This window comes from Oculina patagonica, chromosome 13, assembly GCF_052425735.1.
Source record: "Oculina patagonica isolate OP01 chromosome 13, crgOcupat, whole genome shotgun sequence".
Lineage (NCBI taxonomy): Eukaryota > Metazoa > Cnidaria > Anthozoa > Scleractinia > Oculinidae > Oculina > Oculina patagonica.
Window position 1 is genome coordinate 21900762 of NC_135770.1, and position 24334 is coordinate 21925095.

At 38.0% G+C, this 24334-nt stretch overlaps 3 protein-coding genes, 1 long non-coding RNA gene and 1 other non-coding gene across 8 annotated transcripts in view; 4 read left to right on the forward strand and 1 right to left on the reverse strand.

The window, feature by feature from the left end:
* LOC144634494 (neurocan core protein-like) overlaps positions 1–12738 on the forward strand; it is a 29948-nt gene extending 17210 nt beyond the window's left edge. Inside the window, exon 8 of the transcript XR_013567212.1 lies at positions 12620–12738. The gene's annotated coding sequence lies outside the window, so the exon portion shown is untranslated. The remainder of the gene's footprint in view (positions 1–12619) is intronic.
* On the forward strand, positions 8579–12593 carry LOC144636013 (perlucin-like protein). Its single transcript, XM_078495147.1, has 2 exons — positions 8579–8741; positions 12114–12593. Exons 1-2 carry the CDS (start codon positions 8579–8581, stop codon positions 12557–12559), a joined length of 609 nt encoding a protein of 202 aa, XP_078351273.1. The 3' UTR covers positions 12560–12593.
* A 4754-nt stretch (positions 12739–17492) lies between the features above and the next one.
* LOC144636610 (uncharacterized) lies at positions 17493–21209 on the forward strand. Of its 2 annotated transcripts, XR_013567562.1 has the most exons (3): positions 17550–18124; positions 18430–18556; positions 19809–21209. It is a non-coding gene; the product is annotated as an uncharacterized LOC144636610 (long non-coding RNA). The 2 variants fall into 2 exon arrangements; XR_013567561.1 differs by having other exon boundaries at positions 17493–18556.
* Positions 21210–22126: 917 nt separating this feature from the next.
* LOC144636405 (uncharacterized) overlaps positions 22127–24334 on the reverse strand; it is a 28379-nt gene continuing 26171 nt past the window's right edge. For 2 of the 3 annotated variants that reach the window (XM_078495614.1, XM_078495613.1), the window contains exon 8: positions 22128–22786. In XM_078495614.1, coding sequence (XP_078351740.1) covers positions 22341–22786 — 446 coding nt within the window. In that variant the 3' untranslated portion in view covers positions 22128–22340. Of the gene's footprint in view, positions 22787–24334 lie in introns of all 3 variants that reach the window. The other variant, XM_078495615.1, reaches the window with a different exon arrangement.
* Trnas-gcu (transfer RNA serine (anticodon GCU)) lies at positions 24068–24140 on the forward strand. The gene has a single exon. It is a non-coding gene; the product is annotated as a tRNA-Ser (tRNA).

Genomic DNA, 24334 nt, shown 5'->3' on the forward strand with positions numbered 1-24334 from the left:
TCTCTTTAAACGTGGTCAGCAGCAAGAATAACGGTTGTGCTTTGTATTGAAGCCGAATTCTAGGAGCAGAGAGCTATTGTAAGAGGCGCAAACAAAAAACACATCACATTGTGGCAAAGTTCGGCTGCCATTTTCTTTCTGAGGAGGAGGACTTTCTTTATTTTGTTTCTTGTCTATTGCTCCCTTGATGCACGTACAATGAATATTTATTTAAATTTCTACGCTTGGCCACGCGGCAAGTTGTGCGTTAGGTAATGTTATGCAAAATGGTAAAAATACGCAACGTATGCGTACATTTTGTAAATATTGACAACTATACCGCAGGAAACGATAGATATTTCAGCGAAAAGGATTTTCACCAGAAAAGCTAGATTCCGTTACTGAAAACGGGATTTTATCAAGTGACACCAGCTGCTATAGTAGCTTAAATACCTGTGTAAGCTTTCATCATAACGCTATTTATTAATCATTCCTGATCTTTATTCGTTCCATTTTAGTTCTTTCATTTTGAAACAGCCACAACGAAAGCTTTTTGCCGAGACCAGTCGGTTGTGTCTGTGTTCTGCTATTTGAAATTGAAACCCTTCTTTTTTAGTCTTGACACCACCCGCCATCAAAGTGTTCACACGTTTGTTATCCCTTGGTTTTACGAAATTCGTTCAAATTTGTATATGTTGTTACCCACAATTATTTCGTCGTGTACTCGTACCTTATGCAAAATAGTCGGTAGATCTCGAAGAGATCTTCGATTTTATTAGTAGGCTAAAGTCACGTTTCCAATGCGCCCCAATTTAACGCAACAATGTTGCGTTAAAAATCTTCCAGTGTAACACCACCTTATGAATCACGTGTTTCAATTTTCTGTTTCATTTATTTTTGCAATGTTCTTTGGGTCGCAGTGATACTTTCACGAGTACAGGCCAAATTTACCTTTCCGTTGCGCCGCTATTTTTTGTGCGCGCGCGCTAATTACGCCTGAAACGTATGACCATTAAAGATAAACTTATAACATTGAGGAAACTTATTCCCAGTAAGGATAAACTCATTTTCAGCATGTCACTTACCGCTTAAATTGTGTTTTTAAATCACCGTTCCCAGTGTAGTCTGTTCGGGCTGTATGTTTGTCAGAGAAAGTGAGGTATAATATAATTTTGAGACTAAGCAGTTTTTAAAAATTTCTTTTGTTGTTCTAAAAAAAGGTATTGCAACTTAAGCCCGACCGTTAACTTAAGCCCGACGGTTTCGGTCGCTTGAAATAGGACGCCATCTGTACTACTATATTGACACAATTGCTGACTGAGTTCAAGATAGGTAAGATCTCAGTAAACTCGGCCAACACTACACAGACAGCCGTTTTGTCTATTGGTAACTTTTTTTAATTTATGGCCAACTTTGCATGTTTTAGGAACTTTCCATGAATTACGTTTATCTGATAGGTATATATTTCTCAACAAGTGTTTTTTAGTAATGCGTAGATAACGGTTGGGCGCAGTCGACATTATGGATAGATAGATAGTTTATTGAAGCTTTAAAATTACAGCATAAAAGCTGAATTGGATAAAACTTTACAAATTTATAGATGTTTATCGCTAAAATATACCTAATAGATGATCTATTTACATAAAAATATGTTTGAAAAGTTGAATTGATTAAGTTAAAATACAATTAAGAAAAAGAAGGGTAAAAAACGAGTATTTACAACTATTAAAAAAAAACTGTTTTTCAACCTGTTTTGTTTTGCAGACGAGCGTGTGGAATCGTCTGCTGTTTCTTAGGTTAAAATTACATTTGTTGGGCGCAGATAAAAATTTGAATAATTTGTGCTCAGGTTTATTGTTTATATTCAGAAACGTTTTGAGGGTTTAAGTCTGTCTCCGATCAGAAAGTTCCTCTAAGCTAACAAGTCTTAGAGCCTCGCGATAGATGACGTGTGGGAAAATTATTGCCATGGCGCGCCTTTGTAAGCCCTCCAGCTCCTCCAACAGATAGTTTGGGAGTAAATTGTGGAAAAATGGGGAAGCGTATTTGTACTGATAGGTGCGCACGTTTGGGAAAAACAACTGTTAGAATGTCTATCATCTTGCCTTTTTTATCCTTGGATGAGTTTGGTGAAAAAACCGTAGTTTCTATCAGATTTAATATCTTTTAAGGACGATTTGTTAAGACAATCACGGAATGTGTGAGACGTGACTCGCGTTGTGTAGCAGGCGCGTTGTTCGTAAAATTTGCATTATTTTCTTCGTAAACGTCGGACAAAATACGTTCATTGTTTTGAGTATTATTTTTATTTTAAGTTATTTTGCAATACCTTGCTTTAAAAAAAATCCGGCAGCTTTCAGAAGCGGTTTATTTGAAACCTTTCACTTAACTTTTCGTAGGAACAAAGAAAAAGGGAGAGAAAGCGTGAAATATGGCAATATATGTACTGCATATTGACGACACGTTTTCTTCATGACACTTGATGACATTGTTTCTATTAATTATTTTGTTCTTAGCATGCAATGCTTTCTACCCGTTGTCGTTGTCAAGGATTTGAAAGAGTTTTCGCATATCCTAAGGCTAAAAGAAGAAAATAGCTCGCCATTTATACAAGGCGCAGCCAATCAACAGGGCAGAAGTGTGGTCAACAACCAATTGAAGGACCGCATTTTTAGCATGACACACATCCTTAAATTGGCTTTTTAAATCAACGTTCCCATTTTAATCTTTTCGGGCTGTATATATATGTATCAGAGTAGGTCCTGCCGGTATAGGATAAATTTAAGGCTAAGAAGTTACAAACGTACCAGGATATAAATCGCATGTGCAGAGTTATTATTCTGCCCCTTAAAACAGTTGGATTAGTGACGTTCACGTTCGCGTTGCCGCCGTACTTTGCTTAAGCTCCCGAATAAATTCTGTTTCACGGGAAGGTGCAATCGCTCTAATATTCGGCTTATGAATGTACAAGATGACAAATTCGTTCAAAAACGAAAACAAATTTAAAGTTAAACATTTTAATTTTAAAACCTAAATTTAAAATTTAAATTTATCATTAAAATCAGTTTTAACACAACGGAGGAGTCAAACGTTTTTCAGCTCGATAGCATGCGCTGTCTTAACGATATTGAATTGATTGAATTTCGGCGTTTCGCGCCACACGATATCAAGATGGCCGCCTGAAGGCTGTCACGTATGCTAAAAAATTCTCATCCTGTTGTTTTAAACAAACTGAACGATTAAGGTTCTGCGAGGCGTGTTTATGTAGATGTTTACGTGTCCATGAAGGTGAACTGACCGCTTTCTATAGCAGAAGTGGATGCCAGATGTTTTCATTGATTTGTGGCGTCCATGTTGGTGCATCTCCCTACGGACACCAAATGGCGTTTCCATACTGCGCTCTCTTAATTTGCGAGGAACATTTTGACGGATAACTCGAGAATGGAATACCGTTTAGACCTGAGACTTGGGCAAGTAGACTATCTAGTAATTTAGATAGACGCTTACTTGTGGCCTACATGACGAAGTTTTCATTTTCGGCCTCTCTTTGTGAAATATATGCATTTTCACCCAAAAGACATCCTAAAAATAATTTTCCATGAAGAAGCAGATCCTAGTGGTATTTCTAGTGTTGGAGAAAGCGATTTAGAGAGGAAGCTCAAAAATCAGAGCGAATTATCAAAGAAAGCGATTGATAAATTTTTTAGTATGTTGCTTCACAAGGGCATACGGCCTTGAAATGCGAGGAACTACTCTTGAGGTCGCCTTTTTACATTTGAATTCTTGCCAGTTACATGAAATCTGTCCCTAAATGCACATATGACAGTTCCAAACTTTGTTTTGAAGGATTTAGGTCAAGCTACGCATAGTTTGAGAACCAACAATTCAGTATGTTATGCTATTCCAAAATTGTGATGAATAATGTTTGCCGATTTATGCTAATTAATATTTTTACGGAAATATTATTTTAGATATTGTAGTCCACATTGCTGTAAATACATGTTGAGTTATTAAATAAACACGTGCTGTTGTCAAATTTTTCTTTTTTTGTGCGAAAGTCTACTGCGAAGTCCAAACAGGTAGAACCAGGTCGTTTAAATCTCGTTATTGTCACCTTCTCATCCTTTCAGTTTAAAAATGACAACTGGAATTTGAACAAATTGTCAATGGTAAAGTGGAATTTGAGTTACTGGGACTGGGAATCAGAAACAAATAAACAATACAACTGGGACTGGGATTTGAAACATCGAGAAAACAATATGCTGGGAAATGGGACTGCTCACTGTGGTAAGCTACGCTCAAAGGGTTTAATGGCGTTTTTATGTGACATATTTTAATTGTTGATTGACAAAGCATAAGTCACATAAGTATATTCAGTCATACGAAAAAAAAAAATAATGACTGAGTCTAAGGAGGTTTTTAAGAATGGAAAGCGATGTAGCTTTTTTATTGATGCAGGTAAATTATTAAAAAGAACTGCAACCTGAGTATCTAAACGTGTTTTTTTGTAGCGCTAACTTATGGCTCGGGAAGTGAATGTTGTTCCTTTGTCTTAGCCTGCGTAGTTTTTGTGCGCGCGTTTGAAAAACGCGAGAGGTGCAAGACAGCCCTGCGAGGGAAAAAGTGAGAAGGCGCCTTCATATTTTTTTCCTCGCGTGGCCTTATCTCGCCTTGTCTCGTCTTTTTTATACCGCCAACAAATTTACACGTATTTATTTATTATTCAATCCACGTGAAAAATGAGTTATTTTAATACTGATTAGTTTAATTTGTGTAATAAATGTTACAATTAATGTATCTAGCGCCGTTCCTTTTGCTTTACCACACAGTGAACCCGTGCCAGAATGGAGGGACGTGTACAGAAGCTGAAGATGGCGTGACATACTCGTGCCAGTGTCCTGATTGGTTTGAAGGATTCAAATGTGAGAAACGTTTCGAGAAAGGTAAGATTTCTGTGATGTTAATCTTTGGCTACTCTCATTTAAATGCAACTTATAATAAAAAATATAAAATTAAATGGTGTTTATAGTGGTCATGCACTTAGCTTCATACCTTTACGAGATAGCTAGTTTATAAATGATTGTAAAATAAATCAATATAGACTTGATCTACACACTATTGCATCACCAGCTCCCCTTCAATTTCAAGAATCCCAAAGAATGGACAAAATGAGCCTGTCGACGCGTTCATAACAGACCTGTACTGTTTGTCTGAGCACTCCGAATTTGGAGCCCTCAGGGAAAAATTGATCAGTGATAGTATCGTGATAGGGTTGCAAGGGAAAATGGGAATTCTCCAAAGATACCGTCAAATTTCTGTGCCAACTAGTTGGCAAAGACGGGATTCGCGCTGACCCAAGCAAGGTGTCTGCATTGAGGCATATGACTGAGCCGACTGATGTACACGAGCTCTGACGATTCCTTTGAATTGTAAATTAATCAGGAAAGTGCATGCCGAGGCTAGCTAAGCACACCCACCCGCTTAGAAACTTCTCAGCAAAAATAATGCCTGGGTTTGGAGTCCTCCTCACCAGAACGTTTCATTGTCATTAAGGAGAAACCGATCACAAGCCTCTGGTTCCAATCCTTGGTGCAAAGAACTTGGAAGAAATGTCACCACGGATCCAACGACTTCGTATGCATCTGTTTAGTTAAGATTCGACTTTACAGTGTCTTACGTTCCCGGCAAGAACCTCATTACCGCTGACGCGCTATCAAGAGCACCTGTAGAGCAGCAGGATGGTCAGAACGGTACTAAAGAAAAGATCAATTTATACGGATCGTCATCCCAACGCCCCGAGGGCTGGAGATGCTCGATCGCATCCACGAGGGCCATCAATGCAAGGCGTTACAAAGTGCAGGGAAAGAGCGAAGCGGGCGCTATATCTTAGTCGTCAAATAGAAGACCTAGTGAAGCAATGCCGCAAGTGTACCGAGCGAAGAATAAACAGGAAAAAGCCCATGATTCCAAGCGTAATCCCGGACAGACCGTGGCAAGTGATCAGCACTGACATCTGCTATCTCAAGAAACGCCCCTATCTGATCGTGGTGGACTATTTCTCGAAGTTCATTAAGGTCAATTACTTGGCATCACTCACCTCATCTGAAACGATACGTGCCCTTAAATCTGTGTTTGCAAGACATGGTATACCGGAGGTGGTGCGCTCGAATAACGGCCCCCAGAACGACTCAGCCGAGTTTGCCAAGTTTGCCAAAGACTGGGAATTCAAACATGTTACCAGCAGTCCCCTCTATGCCCAATCGAACGGAGAAGCGGAACGAGCTGTTCAAACAGCAAAGATTTTGCTGCAGGAGAGTGACCCTGCGAAAGCTTTTCTTGCATATCGATCCACACCCCTGCAAGGTGGAAAGAGCCCGTCTGAGCTACTCTTTGGCCGCCGGATTCGATGTACCCTTCCTTGCGTTCCAACGTCTCTCGAACCGAGCTGGCCCGGAATAGAGAACTGGAAGCGAGAGGAAAGTGAAAGAAGGATCAAGCAAAAACAGTATTACGATGCACGGCACGGAGTCAAGGAGTTACACCCGCTGGAGCCCGGCGATAGCGTGTGGATCCAAGGCGAAAACAAGCCAGGCACAGTCAGGGTCCAGCAGTCGGATCCGCCGCGCTTCTACACAGAAGCAGCCTCTTACGGAGAAACAGGTCAGCCCTTATGCCTTACTTCCAGCAGCCCGCGTCAACCGAAACGAACAAGCCCGATGACGATGTCGGCAACCCGGAACCAGCTTTCCCAGAGCCAGAACGACTCAAACGGCCGGAACTCGAAAGCCCGAAAGATAATGCTGTACGCACTAGCTCTGGAAGAATCATAAGATCCCCTTATAGACTCGATTTGTAGAGAGCAACAACTAAGAGACAATGGATAATTTTAATGAACGAGTTTTCTTTTTTTTTTCCTGCTAAGTTCCAGTTTACGTTTTGCATTTTTTTAAGCAGTTGACAGTTTTTGATTACAGAAGGAGATGTGATAACTTGATAAGGGATTGTGAAATAAATCAATATAGACTTGATCTACAACATGGATTGCGTGGTCACTTTAATTCGTAGCTACTAATCCTACAATTACTCTCAGTATCTTCACAGGTAACCAAAGCGCACTATGAGAGTTTGTATGGATGTACTATGAGAGATTGTATGGGTTTTATATAAAGTTGAGAAAAATATCTCTAACTACCATTGATAAGCTAAAATGAAATTTAAAACCTTACCTGGTGTCACTTTTTTTTTTATCTTTCTAGTACTTATAGAAAGCTATACGCGCGATTTCCGTTTGCTTCAAGCGCTCTGGTAGCATTATCTTTCCTACTAAAGTGCTAAAAAATATAAGGAACTTGTAAAGCTAATTAAATCGGGTTTGTGCAAGTGTATAAAAATCATGTGGAATTTAAAGATACAAAAATGCTTCTTTTCCAAAGTCTTTAGTGACTGTCCACCTGGAAAAAAAAAACAGATGATCCACAAGGCCGCTGTTGTGTTTTTTCCTTTCAAAGCAAGTGGGATGACATTCAATAACTGTGTCAAGGGCAATCATTACAGATTGTGGTGTTCATAGACTGCCAACTTCTCTGGAGAATATGCTAACTGCGGTAAGCTACACTCAAATGGTTTTATGGCGTATAAGCGGATAAAAAGAGTGTTTAAAAACACAAATGAATCATAATTATTTTAAAAATGTAGAAGAATATTTGAATCAAGTTACATTTAAGACTATATTCATAAAACAAAAATAATGGCTGAGTCTAAGGAGGTTCTTAAAAATGGAAAGCGATGTAGCTTCTTTTATTGATGTAGGTATATTTTTAAAAAGAACCACACTTAAGTATCTCAACGTGCTTTTTCTTTGCGTTAACGTAGGGTCCAGTAAGGGCCTGTTTATATGGAGGAGAGTTGTTTCTGGTAAGAGGGTTGCCCTCCATACTGAGCCACCCCGGGCGAGAAACGTTTCTTTATACATGAAAAAACTGCGAACTGTTTACATGAGAAATTGCAAAGTTGGCTCGGGGGGGGGGGGGGGGGGGGGGGGGGGGCAGGGTGACCCTGGCTGGAGGGTCACTCGCTTTAAAGGTAGGGTGAACCTGAGGACCAAGTCAACTTTTTCTCCATATAAACAGTTTGGTTATTTTTGCCTCGCCTACCAGGGACAAGCTGACACATACGGAACATGCGCAAACGCTATATAACGCCAAGACAAAATGCAGATAAATTGAAATCGAAGTCGGCGGTAGATATGTCCAAAAAATGGTCTTGGTCGATGTTTCAGCGTTCCTGATTTTAGAAAAGGCAGTCATAATAAATGTTTTAAAACAACTCTCGCCAGTCTTTTGAACCGATAGGGCCAAGTTTTGGCTTGGCCAACAGGGACAACTTTCTCATATAAACGATCGGCAAAAGATGGCTCGGGGGAGAGGGTAACCCTCCTACCAGGGACAACTCTCCTCCATTTAAACAGGCCCTGAGTGTCTGAATATTGTTCCTTTGTCTCGTTTTTGTTATACCTCCAACAAATTTACACGTACTTCTTTATTATTCATCCACGTGTAAACTTAGTTATTTTAGAACTGTTTTATTCCATTTGTGAAAAATGTATCTGGCGCCATGTTTTTTGCTTTACCTCACAGTGGATCCGTGTACATACTACCCATGCCAGAATGGAGCAACGTGTACAGTAACTGGACTTGATACATACTCGTGCCAGTGTCCTGATGGGTTTGAAGGAGACAACTGTGAGACAAGTGTTGAGAAAAGTAAGATTTCCAGATTAAAAAGAGTTGCCATGGTGTTTTTGACTGTTAGTATCTTAACAGCAAAACGTAGAGCCTTAATCGCCAGACTTGTACTCTTTTTGTTGGGGAATGACATTTGATTTTAGATGAATTTTTTTAAGTCCTGCTTTTACTGCCGTGATGGTTGCATTTTTGAATCGCGCTTTTTGGCAAGAAAGATTTCACCAATTTCTTCGAATTTTTGCGTCTTGAATGAAAAATGTTCGAATTTACAGAAAAAAGAGTTCGCTTTTCAGTTGGAATAAAAACTTTTGAAATTTGAACATATTTTTAAAGTCTAGTTTTTACCAAAAATGTCCATAAATTTAAAACACGACGACAGATTTCTTCTAAACTTTAGCAAATAAGCCTCAGAGCTTTCAAGTTTTGTATCAAGAAGTTTCATGACAATCCTGACCATGCAATTCGCTGCACAAAATACTGGTAAAATTTTATCTAAAAATGCTACGCTAATCCATTCATTTCAACTGACGCACAAATAGCGGAACAGGGAAGCCAAACTATCGGTCATCTGCAAGGATAATGATCCCCAAAACCTTATCAAAAAGAAAATGAGTAATCAGAAACCTACAGCGTATACAGACAGCGCAACAAGAAGCACAATTTTATGACGCGTGTAAGGTAAAATTAAATATTTTATATTCATCTCACCTATCACGTATTCGTTCACTAATTTTAGAAAAACTTTAGCATAAATGAACATCTAAGAAAACCCATTACCAGTTTTCCTCACAGTAGGTACCCATTCTGAGGAGAAATAAAACCGCCAAGTTGAGTACTTCCCACCATCCGCTTTTCGACTGCAACGAAAACCCCGTGCCTGATAATATATCAAAGATAACTGCTTTTGTTTTCGCATTCCTTACGGCCAGTTTGCCACTTGGGGATAACAAGTCTCGGGAAACATTAAAACATCATTTTAATAAGAAAACCATTTTTCATATTTGGACACTCCCTATGCCCAAGTGGCAAACTGCCCGTGAGGAATTTGAAAACAAAGTCAGCTATCATAAATATATCATTGAGCACAAAGGTTCTCGATGCAGTCGAAAAGAGAAGAAGTAATGAACCTGGCAGCTTTATTTTTCCCAGATTAGGAACCCAGCGTGATGAAAACTGGAAAGGGTTTTTCGTAGATGTTCTTTTTTGCCATGCAAAGATTTTTTTTCGAAAATAAAGGAATGAATACAAGATAGGGGAGCTGAATATAAATTATCTGATTTTACCTTGCAAGCGTCATAAAATTGTGCTTCTTGTTGCGATGCTTGTGTTTGCTGTAGGTTTCTGATTCCTCACTTTCTTTTTGATAAGGTTTTGGAGATCATTATCCTTGCAAATGACAGGTAGTCCGGCTGCACTGTCCAGCTATTTGTTCGTCAGTTGACATGAATGCATTAGCGAAGCATTTTAAGGTGAAAATTGACCAGCTTTTTGTGCAGCGAGGTGCATGGTCAGGATTGTCATGAAACTTCCTGATGCAAAACTTGAGAGCTCTGAGGCTTATTTGCTAAAGTTTAGGAGAAATCTGTCGGCGGGTTTCAAATCTATGGACAGTTTTGTTAAAAAATAGATTTTGAAAATATGTTCAAATCTCAAAATATTTTATTCCGACTGAAAAACGAATGCCATTTTTCGTAAATTCGAACATTTTATATTTAGGACGCAAAAATTATAAGAAATCGGTGAAATCTTTCCTGTCAAAAAGCGCGATTCAAAAATGCAACCATCACGTTTAGAAATATAGGTTTGGGACACCTTACTGTTTTGTTTCTATTTGAAAGATTAGATCTTCCCAAGGGCATTGAAACCCTAAATCCGGGGATTGTTAAAATAGTTAAAGTTGATGCATTGTTTCGTTTTAACTGCAAGTATTTATCTCCTAAATATGTAAAGAAAACCTAGCTTTTAAGAGTAAATTTTACGTTTTTGGGTTATCCTTTCTTAAACCCTTTTATTATGTTTTCATTGTAAAAAATGAATTTTTACAACTGTATTAAAACCCTAATATTGTTAAGAAAAAATAAATGGAAACTTGCGCTGTCTATAGGAATGCGCAGTGAACACTAAGCTCTCAATTTATCCTTTTTTGATGTGTACAAAAAATCGATTGTCCTACATACTGCGGAGTAAATCTTTTTACTAACTAAACAATGTTTCAGGTTCTAGAAGCAAAATTCTTTCTGAAACTCGAGAAATGATTCACAAGACCAGCTTCATTGTAACATTTTGCCTCCTGGTACAGTCATAGAGAAGAACTTTAATAGAATTCTCCCCACAGAGCTTCTCAGTAACTATTTATAATAAAAGGGGTAAAGATTGCAGTTCTAAATTCTAAGGGTTACAAATATAATTTGCTTTGCAAATGGCAAGCTTCAGAATGCCAGTTATCCTGTTCATGGTAACAAAATACCGCAGTTAGTTCACCAAACCTTTTACATCAACAGTTGCAGTCTCGGGAAGATTGAACGAAAACTGCATGCTATGGTGAGGCAAATTCCACATTAAAAAAGAAAGCAATCCGTCTAATTACCTTTTCTGATTTTGATGCCCATACTAGTCCTTTGTTTTCTCAACTCAAACTTCTAAAACTTCAAGATCATATCAAACTTCAAACCCTTTACTTCATGCACCAATTCTTCCATGACAAATTACCTAAGGTTTTTGACTACTTTTTTATTAAAACTTCTGATAAGCAAAATGTTAACACACGCTTTGCATCTAGGTCAACTTTTTATGTTCCAAAAATTCGAACTAACTATGTCAAATTCAATATAAGATATAACGGACCTATATTATGGAATAAAATTGATGAGAGATTTAAGATTCTATTTCCTTATTCATTTAAAAGAGAATTATCATTGCATTTCATTAATTTCTATTAAGTTTTTCTACTAATAATTTAATTTTGGTATTTCTGCCATTTTTCATTTTTTTTTCCTTTTTCTTTTTACTATTATCTTTTTGCTGTTGTTGTTGTTGTACATGCGTGTTTAAGAATTATTTGTTCTGTAAGTTACCACCTTAATTAATTGTGTAAAATTGTAAAATGTAAAATGCCTCTTTTCTGACGTTGTATTTATTTTAAATTAATAAATGGTGGTCACCCAACTAGTTTAGCTTTTAAGTTATTTTGGGTGACCAGCAACTGTTTGTATTTTTAATTTATTTATTGTTTAAACATTTCTTTGTAATTTTGCAGTTCAAATAAATTTTGTAGTTTGTTTGTTTGCGATTTCTTCTGCTGTTCACAGATAACTCTCTGCTTCGGGTTTTATTAGAGTTGGCAGCATTAGAAATCAATCTGAAACTATCGTTTCTCTTTTATTTTTTCAGTCAGTTGCAACATATCTGCTTGTCCAGAAGGTTGGGTTCTTCATGAGAAGTCATGTTTCCTGGTCATCGACATTCCAACCCTGAAATGGAGTGACGCTCGAAGAACTTGCCAGAATCTTGGAGGAGACCTTGCCATAATCAGATCTGCTGACGAAAATTCATTTATCTTCGAGCTGATGAAGAAGCAGAAGACAGTTACAGCTTGGGGTGCGTGGCTTGGGCTTTACAGGAAGGATGACAATGAATTCTACTGGGTTGACGGCAGTTCTTTGGCTGGCCAGTATTCAGCATGGGCAAGCGAAGAACCTAGCAGTGTTGCAGAGACATGTACCCACATTTATGGGACAGGAAGCAAGCAGGGAAAATGGAATGACCTAACCTGTGTAAAGAATAAGTCAAATGTGCAGTACAGTCCAGTTGTTTTATGCCAGAAAAAGTCCAACTGAGACGGCCATTCAGTTTTGTTTTTCAGTATTGAACTAGAGACAATACTTAGCTAATCAGAGGTATGGATAGAATGTTAAAGAAGCTGAAAGGTCAAAGCTGTTTCATTCGCTTGATAATTGTTCTTTTAGTAAAGCAGTACAGCTGCTAAGGTAGAGAAAATAAAGCGGTGTTGGTTTAAAGTTGAAAAAAATGTTGTAATTATTGATTCCTTTATACACTTTAACCCCTCACTCGTAATTTTTACACTACTGCCCAATGCCCAATGATCACACATTGGGTTTTGTAGATGTGATAAGCGTTGGCCTGGTTGATATGACTTGACTTCTGAAAGAACTTGAAGAACATGCCAATTTCAACACAAGGTCTGTAATATTCTTTACCTTAATTGTGTGAGAAAAAAATAGTCTGTTGCTTTCCAGGAAAATTGGTGCTGTGACCAAGTTCAAAGAAAGAATACAGTCCAACGTGCCCCCGCGGGGAGCTTTAGTTCAGGAATTAAAATCTGGTTAAAACCCAGAAATAATTTTGCCAGATAAAAAAAAAAAAAATGATCCATGCAGCATCAGGCCGCCCAATCCGGAAAAACTGTGGAAATGGAGACCCTTTACATAAAGTTGTTTGTGAAAATTTTCTATTTATTTGACCAACGTCTGTAGTTTCGATATTTTTTGAACACTCACTCTGCAGAACCTGTATGAGGTAAAAGCTTTACTTTCGAAAGAATAGAAAATTGTTTTACGATCCACTTATCGTTTTGCTTTCATACAACTAATGGCCTAAAATGAAATTAATTAAGAGTTTGTTCTCTGCTTTCTAAGAATAGAAAATAGTTTTACGATTCTCTTATCGTTTTGCTTTATACAAAATGACGTCAATATATTTTGTGGGCATATTCCGTCTTTTTTCTTTCCTGTATTTGTCTTAGCATCGGCGCACTGAAATGGTTTGCTCAGTCACGTACGCAAATTTAAAACTTATCTTTTATTTCTTACCATGTGCACAGTTTAAACAAATTTAAATGTCCACTAAATCGTCTCTATTCAGTGTAGTTATTCAGTGTAAAAGTGGGCTATGCTAAAGCAAAATAATTGTTTGAACTACTTTGAAAAATATGAGTCAGTTTGTATTTTTCACCTCGCGCTCGAGCCTGGGATAGGGTAAACCTGTTTTTCAGAGCAAGTTTAGTTTACATAAATTTATTTTGTTCGAGCTTTTTGCTTTGTCGTCGCTTAGCACTTCGAAAGACGTCACTTATACTGTATGAATTTCTTCCGCGCGAAAATGTAAGGTTAAGAGTCGGAATAAACTCGCAGCAATAACAAATAAACTCTCACGGCAAAGGATTAGAATTGGACTTTATTGACGGCCAAAGAAAATCAACTTACGACAATAGATAATCGGTAAATCCATAGCAAATAAAACCAACTCAGGGGAACAAAAAAATAACTGACATGTAAGCGTAAGCATAAATGTACTACACATCACAGTTAAAGCGACGGAAAGGGGCAAAGTATAAGCTTAACCCTATTCAGACCGGGCTTTTTTGGACCTTCTCAGACCGGGGGGGGGGGGGGGGCTTCGGAAGCCCCCTATCTAACTTCCAGAATATTTAAGCAATCACAATGAAACTTATAGGATGTATTGTATGTCCGAAAATCTTTCTTTTGGTATATGTCACGTGAGATGGTGACGTCACATCACGTGACAATTACATCATGATGTCAAAACAGCCGCCATCTTGGATCCGCCATCTTGGATTTCAAATTTTTTCCAAAATGCCCGAAAACCACCCAAAATTATTGCAAAGTACTCAAAATCAATAAAAATGTGCTTTAAACCCGTAAAAATGTAACAATAATTCCATTTAAGTTGATTTTTATTGACAGAAACACGCAAAATTACAAATTTGGGAAAACATGCCTGTCAAAATGACGTTGCCATGGTGATGTCAAGTTCATGACACATCATCCAACCCTACCAAATTGTTGCCAGATAGATTTTAGGAAAACTCAGAAAGTTTGAGAGCGTTTGATTTAATCTTAAAAAAGTTATAAAAGTTCAAAGTCAGCGCGGGCCTCAAAAGCCCCCCCCCGGTCTGAATAGGGTTAAGTTACGGAAAGATCTAAACTTTGCCGACACAGAATCTATCAAAACTGCGCTCTGAAAGTATGCTTAAGTTTATAAACATCATGAAATTTTCTGTAATAAAATCAGGCTCAGATCTGACTTTTTTGAGGAGGCGATCTAACTTTGATTGGGAGCGATCTAACTTTGGTTGGAAGCGATCTATACTAACTGGGAGCGATCTAACCACGGAGCGATGTGACCGGCGACCATTCAGCATTCTCTTGCCCACACGGAATCTATCAAAACTGCGTTCAGAAGTAAAAGCATTTCCGTTTTATACAATTTCACGGAACATTAATGACTTTTGAGGATATCGGGGAGAAAATTTGGGTAAGAAAGTTCTCTTTCGCTCTTTTTACTTGCGGTTTCATTCAGCCTACACAGTGAACACCGCGCAACAAATTTTCCCGCGTTTTCATAACATAACTTCGTTTACATCAAACTGAAACGTTCACATCATCCAGTCGATAGAAGATAACGTCAATTGCTCGTTTTACGGTTAATAGTACGAAAAATGCGACCAGAGACCAATAAATTGAATTTAACCGTGTAGCGATCGAACAATCCAACGAGAGCCATTTTTTTGGTGTAAAGGCTTCGATACACTCACACATGAATAAAGACTAACAAAATAGATCAGTTGGATAATAAACCTCTCAGATATTTTGCTGTGTAGTATCGCTGTGTAATTTTACCCCTTGTGTACATTTTGTCTTGCCTTGCGAGCTTTATTTGCTGTTTGTAATTTCCTTACATTTCTTTAACCACGGGCGGGCAATCTCGTCCCCAGGCCTAATCCGTGCGTACGTACTAACGTACGTACGGGGCGACAACCAAAATTTCTCGGTTCGATAGGATACCATTTGCTTGCCTATGGATGCTCCGCTCGCTATAACCCAACTGCTCAATTTTATTTGCGCTTTTATCATTGTATTTCATCATTGAGTTTTTGAAAAACTTGTTAAAATGTCATACGGCTTCGTAGCGAGTTTTGAGTTTTCTAAGACAGATATTGCAAACGAACACGAAGGAAATTCATTCAGTTTCTACGTAGAATTCTCTAAGCAACGGTCTGACAGAATAGTTTAGCCTTCTTTGAATTATTCAGTGAAGCCAAAACTGTTCAAAAAAGGCTCAAAACAAGATGGTGCCGTATTTAGCGAGCACCACTTCGCAAATTACAACTGCTCAGGCCGTCGCCTTTTTCTTTTCGTTTACCATCGTCCGACTTGTCTCCTACGCAGTCGTTGTTAGGGGAGGAGTGAAACACGATCGCCCCTAAAAACGACTGGGTAAAAGGCTATCGTCCGACCAACCCAAATTTTGGGGTTTTCCAAAAAGTAGTTGTGATATTAGAAATATCAAAGTTATTCCAGCGGTTGCTGGGAAGTCGAGAATGTTCGCAGATCGTAACTGAGAGTGTTGGTGGTTCATCTGTTTTCGCTTTTCTCGGCTGAGTTTACCCACTACATCATCTTTTCTTTCTCTATTGCCGCCATGTTGATTTTGTGACCGGCCAAGTTTCGTTGTTTCCAGGCTCTTAGTTCCAGTTTGTTCCTTATTTTTTACGTTTTTTTGGATCCAACCGACCGACCCAAAATTAGGAAACGCATTCGACGGTGAACGGAGAAAAAGGGGACGGCCTTACCTTGACATTCTTCTTCTTCGAAGTCTCTATCGGCTGCGGCTAGTCTACAACCTAAGGGGAGTGTTTCTCCACGTAAACACTTCACGACGCATGTCATTTTGATAAAAAACGAAACAAAGCAAATTTTTATTTAGATCAGATCGTATTCCATTATCACAGTCAAGTTCTTGAACATTTGTATTGCTAGAGAGCATCACACAGCATAAAAATGCAATTCTCTGGTACAAAGGAAACGAAGAATTAGCTCACATATCATCAGTCTTTCTAAATGATCTTCTTTGGCCTTTTTTTACTGTGCTTATGTCATGTGCATCACGTAACGCATCGATCAGGCTGACACCCCACCCCCCAACCATACAATGCATTACTTAACTTAGTGCATTAGTTCAATTTTAAATTATTTCGCCTAAAGATAATCCTAAATCCTTTATTTTGTTTTGGAAAAAAACTTTAAATTTATTACCAGCCACTTGTTGACACGTGACTAAGCGATCATGTAACCACGTGGCAACGCGGAGCTTACTTTACGGAAGAAGACTGTTATATAAGGTCAAAAGCCACGTTTTTCTACGGTAAAGAATGAATGCACATAGTATTAACTTTAAATAAGTCGAAAAATCCATGTCAGCCCAGCACTAACATATAAAGAATATATTATGAGCTTTTCGTGTCTTAAAATTTTCTGCCGATTGTTGCGCAACAATTATTTAGCATTTTCTTTTTATTTGATCAACGTCTTTAGTTGCACAAACAACTTTATGTAAAAGGTCTCTATTTCCACAGTTTTTCCGGATTGAGCGGCCTGATGCTGCATGGAACAAAATTTTCTTATCTTGCAAAGTTATTTCAAGACATGGGTCTTAACCAGATTTTTTAATCCTGAACTGAAGCCCCCCGCGTTGTCACAACACCAAAATTACTGGAAAGCAACAGACTATTCTTTCTTCCACAATTAATAAAAAAATTGCAAACGTTGAGTTGAAATTGGTACGTTCTTTAAGTTCTTTAAGAAGTCAAGTCATATCAACCAGGCCGAAGCTTATCACATCTACAAAACCCACTGTGTGACATTATTGGGCATTGAGCAGTAGCAGACTCGTTGCCAGTCTCTACTTATTCGTTCTCAAAAGTGATGAAAGACTGTTGAAACATTATAGCGGAGCTCCTTAGCGGCCCGTAAGGGCCGCAGAGCGGAGCACCATACCCATAAAAAAAAAACACATGAAAAAAAAAAACACATGAAATAAAATAGGTAACCTATGCATCCGAGTTTTCATGGTCATCATGGCTAGCGGCATGCCTCGCGGGCGCGTACGGCGTACGGTGTTGCGCACATCCGGGATCTTGAAAGGTCTTGACAACTCGCGCAGTACTGGCGCGAAATAATTTTGCAGTGTGAGGTCTCTTGGCAAAGAAATTTTCAAAATTACTACGTATTTTTAAATCCTATTCAGCTAGTCTGAAAGTTAGAACTTGAGACAAACATATTTATTTTGGCTCCTTGTTATGCCGATGACTACAAACGAGAGCAGGGTAAACTTAACTTCGAGGAAACAGGGTTTAAGCGATTTGCGACGGGAAAGAGATCGCGAGAGATCCAGAAAACCCGGACAGAAAGCAGGCGAAAAAGTATAGCAAAGCGCCTGTCGAACCTGGTAGCAAAGTAGCGAAGAAAAGCGACTAAAATAGCAAGAGAGGTGCCGAGAAAACAGGCAAAGAAATAGCGGAGAACAAGGGAACGGAGATAAAACGAGCAGACGAGTGTACCTACTGCGGCCAACTGGTGAAGGTGAGTACAAAACTGCAGTGTTTCCGTCATTTATACGCAAAGCTGTAAGCTTATATTTACGGCACATTTTACTTGCTTTCGCCACTAAGCATTTGCTTGTGACATGAACAATGTTGAAAAATACTATTCGTTAAAATTCAGTTTTACCAGGTTTTACTGATCAAATAGGAGGATTTGATTATGTAAACAAATAATTGTTGGGCCTTCGAGTAACGAATTCACAAAGAATATTACTTCAACACATCTCGAAGAAAATAAAGCTTACGATTTTTAAATGCTTGTGATATGATTATTTTGTTTTACAGTGCTGGAAGAGCAGCTGAGATGAGAATGAAAGTGATGTCAGTTTGCACGAAGCACCTGGAATTTCGTTTCGTTTCGAGTGAAATAGATCGATTCAGTGTATGCAGTTTATTGATATTCATGATGGAGGTAAAATTACTGTTCATTTAGTCAGAGTAAATAAACTTCAGCTTCATTACTTAGCTCTTTCGTTCCCAAATATATTAAATAATCCACTTGTCATGTAGTTCTGTTCACTATTGAGCGTTCATGTGGATTACATAACAATGTCACCAATTTTGAGATTTTGAGGTCTGTTTTGCTGGTTTCATTCAGAATGTCAACAGTAAATGTTATATTTGTCATAAAAAAAATCACAATCTTGTTGTGGAATTTGGAAAATGCACACAACAAAGGTTAATGACTACTGGAAAACTGGAATCTTTGTGAGTAAATTCATGCCATTTTAGACACTGTATGCAGCTGTGCATGCAAACTTATTATTAATTAAATGTGTATCTTTAAAAATCTTAGTATTACTGTTAAGAGAAAAGCTTTAAAGATGTGACAATGTTTTTCCTATGCATGTACATGTATATATAGGGGTAGAGGGGAGGGGGAGTATTTAAAGGCCAAACCTTTTAATTAAGAGGGAGTGTAAGGGTTTGCAGTGGTGCTTTGAGTTTATTAAAATATTTACAGTAGAACCCTGCTAACTCGAACTCTGAAGGGAAACGAAAATGAGTTCGAGTTAGCGGGGTTTTTCGAGTTAGCGGGGTTGATTGAATATTTTATTTGCCAAGTTAATAATTGATAGTTTACTGATTTTTAAGCACTTCAGTATACAGTACTGTGCAAATTGAACTTATCTTGCCAGAAACTCTAAAGCGACCACACATTCTTTTGTTAAGAGTGGAAAATGACTGTCAAATACATGATCTGTTCATTGCTATAATCAATGGGCAACCGTTGCGAGTTGCAAGTTCCGGAATTCGAGTTATCAGGGTAAAAAGTTTGACCCAAATTTTGTTCAAGGGAAACAAAATTTAGTTCGAGTTAGCGTGGTTTTCGAGTTATCCGAGTTCGAGTTAACCGAGTAAAAATGACTGAAAAGTGGGGTCAAATCCAAGGGAAATGGAAGTGAGTTCGAGTTAGCAAGGTTGTTCGAGTTATCCGAGTTCGAGTTACCGGGGTTTTTTTCTGTAGTTGACTTCGCAGTTATCAGTAAAAAAAAATAGTCTGTGCTGATACATCTCTGTTAAATATATAAGGTATCCTTTCGCATCCAGTAGTTTTGCTTCACTTTATACAAGCTTGCGTTAAGTGTTTTGTTTTATAAATTATTGATATTCATGCCAATTAATCAATTTTAATTTAATCTGTGGCATTTGACTTTTTTCAGGGTTAACATGAGTTTCAGAGACACAAAAACAGAATGTGGACAAGGACATCAAAAGAAAACAGGAAGGATTAAGATTATCCAGCTTGATGTTTGGGTGTCTTCATGATGCCATTTTCAAGAGACTAGTAAATTACATGTAAATTGAAATCAAGAAAAGCTGCAAATGAGCAAAGTTTATATTTTAAATGTTAACGTATTTACAGTGTACTTCAGAAAACAACTTCTTGATTGACCTGTCTCTTTCACATCTTTTTAGATGTAACAAGGGCATTATGAAGTGATCTTTTTAAGAATATGCAGCCAAAACAGTAACAGCAGAAATGAATGGGAGTTTAAAATTTCTATTTTCAATGTTTTGGCTGGTAAGAAACCACATGTGACCAAGCTAAAATCTCTTTGGCCGGTTAACATGACCTGTAAGTGTCCAAATATTTTGAGCCCTCGACTACACAGGACTTACATGTAGTTGTCTAATTACTGTATATCATAAGATCTTTGGTTGATCTTGGGGGAGGTAGTGGAGTTAAAAAGCAATGTAATAATTTGAATTTGGATTGGTAATGCTGAAACTGGTGGTACTGTAATTCTAAAGTATAGACGTTAAAATCGTGATTGCAAGCAATATGCAATACCAATTTCATTCTTATGTGTTGTATGCTGTGTACAATTTATAAGAACAGCTATAATGTTAAAATTAGTGAAATATTCTAAAGCCAGATAAAATTTGCAGTATCCATTAGGTACCATGAAGCAACCAAATTGTGACTCATTTGCTTACTTTGTGAACTCCATGACGAATGGGCAACATGACTCCACAAAAATGTGTACAATAAAGCATACAAATTTTTAAAAGAGCAGTTAAAGTATTGATGCTATATTTTTTTCTTGCATAGTTTTATACACAAGCAAACATGATTCTATTTTTTCTGCGTAATCAAAGAACAAAACTGAGTTTGAGACTCACAAACAATATTCTATCTTCCCAGAATTTTTTAATTTTATTTCTGTAAGTGAAGTGAAACCCCTTAAGAGGAAGGGGACTCAAAAAGACATGTAAAAGTAAAAAAGGTGCTATCATCCTTTTTTTTGGGGCGGGGGGGGGGGGGGGGTGGGATGGGGTTACAGAATGTCCCTTCTTTGCTTCCAGTTAGTTTCACTCCGGTTTGCTTGTAGTTAGGTTCACCCCTGTTTGCTTGCAGTTAGCTTAATTCATCCGGTGTGCTTGGGATTAGCTTTTACTCTAGTTTGCTTGTGGTTAGCTTTCACTCCGGTTTGCTTGGCATTAGCTTATGGCAATATGCTGTAAACCCTTTGCTACATGTATGACCTCTGCCATTTCCATTCAAAATTAAAATATAGGCAAATAGTGAAAATAAAAACGAATGAATGAAAAAAAGAAAATTAACCATATTCTTAATTTAGATGTATATTATTTCCTTTATACTCTAAATGTTAAGTGATTTGCTAATTTACCACGTGATATGCCTATCTACCCCAACATGCAGCCCTACTACCCCCTCCTTATCTACACGAAGGTTACATAATTACCCGTTTTGCAGCATAATTTCCCATCCAGACTTCTGGATCATAATGCTGTTGGTGGAATTAAAACGTTTTGATTGATTTTGTTTGTTCTCGGCTTATTTGGTGTTGCTGTATACGGTACTCCCATATAAGGGCTATACGGGTATGTGCTGCTCAACAGGGTGTGCCTTTTGCCTCTCTGACTCTGAAACAGGGTATACAAATCACCCTTTTGACTGTGGAACACTATCAAGTTTAGCTATGAAACTCCGCTCCTCTCATTGGTTTTTCTCCAAGCCACAGACAAAGTCAAGTGAGCGCTTTGTGATGTACGCTAGTGTTTTTATATCTATCTTCATATATTTTTCATTGTGGATATTGTCTGGAACAGGGTACCTATTTTGCACTGTTTGTCTGGAACAGGGTCGCAAATTGAGCCGTTTTTCTCTGGAACAGGTCCAGAGTCTCAGCGACTCAGTGGCACACCCCTTTAGTAAATTTTAGGTAGTACCTCTTTCCCCCCCCCCGGGACACGGTAAAAAAAAAAAGTAAGTAACAATATTAATATTTATAAAAAAAACAAAAAAAAAAACGAATATTATATTCTTAGCCTTAAAATTGTACAATGGCTTGAATTCAGGTTTCAATAAAGTGCAAAATAATTAACTGGGGAGCTCCGCTTTTAGGCTTGCCTAAATCTATATATTATGGAGGTTGCGGAAACGAGTCTATGGTAACGGAAACGGAAACGAGTCTAGGGTAGTAGTGTAAAACTTACGAGTGAGGGGTTAAATTGAATAAAGGAATCAATAATTACAACATTTTTTCAAGTTTTAACCAGCACCACTTTATTTTCTTTACCTTAGCAGCTGTACTACTTTACAAAAAGAACATTTATCAAGCGAAAGAAACAGCTTAAACGTTTCAGCTTCTTTAACATTCTATCTATACATATTAGCCGAGTTTAGTCTCTAGTTTAATCCTGAAAAACAAAACTGAATGGCCGTCTCAATTGGATTTTTTCTGGCATAAAACAACTGGACTGTACTGCACATTTGACTTATTCTTTACACAGGTTAGGTCATTCCATTTTCCCTGATTGCTTCCTGCACCATAAATGTGGGTACATATCTCTGCAACACTGCTAGGTTCTCCGCTTGCCCATGCTGAATACTGGCCAGCCAAAGAACTGTCATCAACCCAGTAGAATTCATTGTCAGCCTTCCTGTAAAGCCCAAGCCACGCACCCCAAGCTGTAACTGTCTTCTGCTTCTTCATCAGCTCGAAGATAAATGAATTTTCGTCAGCAGATCTGATTATGGCAAGGTCTCCTCCAAGATTCTGGCAAGTTCTTCGAGCGTCGGTCCATTTCAGGGTTGGAATATCGATGACCAGGAAACATGACTTCTCGCGGAGAACCCAACCTTCTGGACAGGCAGATATGTTGCAATTGACTGAAAAAATAAAAGAGAAACGATAGTTTCAGATTGATTTCTAATGCTGCCAACTCTAGGAAAACCCGAAGCAGAGAGTTATCTGTGTAACAGAAGAAGAAATCGAAGCCCATAATATGGAAATTGCCTCACCATAGCACAGAAACTTAACGGATATTGGCTTTGGTATCAGTTAGCATGCAGTTTTATTTCAATCTTTCCGAGACCCAGTTGTTGATGTTAAAGGTTTGGTCAACTGATTGCGGTATTTTATTACCAACAACAGAATGATAACTGGCATTCTGAAGCTTGCCATTCGCAAAGACAATTATATTTGTAAGCCTTAGAATTTAGAATTGCAATTTTTAGTTATATTTACCCCTTTTATGATAAATAGTTACTGAAAAGCCCTGTGGGGAGAATTCTATAAAAGAGTCTCTGTGACTGTACCAGGAGGCAAATTATAAGCTGGTTTTGCGAAACATTTCTCGCGGGTGTTTCAGACCCAAAATAATTCTAAAGAAATAACTGCGTCTAGAACGTGAAATATAGTTTAGTCAGTGAAATGATTTACTGCGCAGTATGAAGGAAGATCGTTCAGCATCGTTTTTACTTCGATTGTTGTTAGTTTCTCTTGCGTTTGTGTATTTATGTTTTCATGTTATGTAACCATTGTAAAGCTTCGTGTTTTCTTGTCGCTTAGATAAGTTTTTTGTTTGTATTCTCGTTTGAGTTGTTGACATCAAACACTGGATCACTAAAATCAATACAATTAAATCCATTTATCATTTCGCTCCAGCTCGCAAATAACTTGAAGTAAGATTATCTATTTAAGGGGATATTAGCATTGAAAGTGTTTCTGGCTAGTCAATTCTCAATTTGTTATGTAATGATTGATATGTGCTAGTCATGTTTTTAATTTGTTATGTAACGTTTGATATGATATGGCAAGTCACGTTTTCAATTTGTTATGTTGTTTTACATGATCTGTTAAGTATTAATAGCTTTTTATTACAAACTCTAGCCATCTAACTGCAAGTGTCCCTGGAAGTGTTGACGCGTTCGTATTTCTTTTGAGTGACGTAATCATCACACAGCGAAAAGTGTTCCCATGAGAGTTTACGAGAACTAACTAGTCGATTAACAGAGTGAAATTAAGCTGAACTACAATAATCCTATGCAATTGTCCTAAAAATGATGATGATGATGATGATGATGGTGGTGGTGATCAAATGTTCACCGTTGACTTTAAAATTGTTTGAACACAAAACACACGCAATAACAACGATGGTGATAACCGCCGCCTGGTTAGCTCAGTTGGTAGAGCGCCCGACTGCTGTGCGGGAGGTCGTGGGTTCGAACCCCAGACCGGACCAACACTCAGGGTCTTAAAATAACTGAGGAGAATGTGCTGCCTTTGTAATTACATCTGCAAATGGTTAGACATTCTAGTCTTCTCGGAAAAGGACGATAAACCGTATGTCCCGTCTCCTGTATCTTCAGTCTTGTAACAGGGGACGTTAAAGAACCCACACACTATTCGCAAAGAGTAGGGCACGAAGCTCCCGG

Bases quoted from the DNA above. Each gene is read 5' to 3' on its own strand.
- LOC144636013 (XM_078495147.1), top strand. From the start codon at position 8,579: ATGTATCTGGCGCCATGTTTTTTGCTTTACCTCACAGTGGATCCGTGT. The intron at 8,742-12,113 runs GTAAGATTTCCA...TTATTTTTTCAG, and splicing joins TGAGACAAGTGTTGAGAAAA to TCAGTTGCAACATATCTGCT.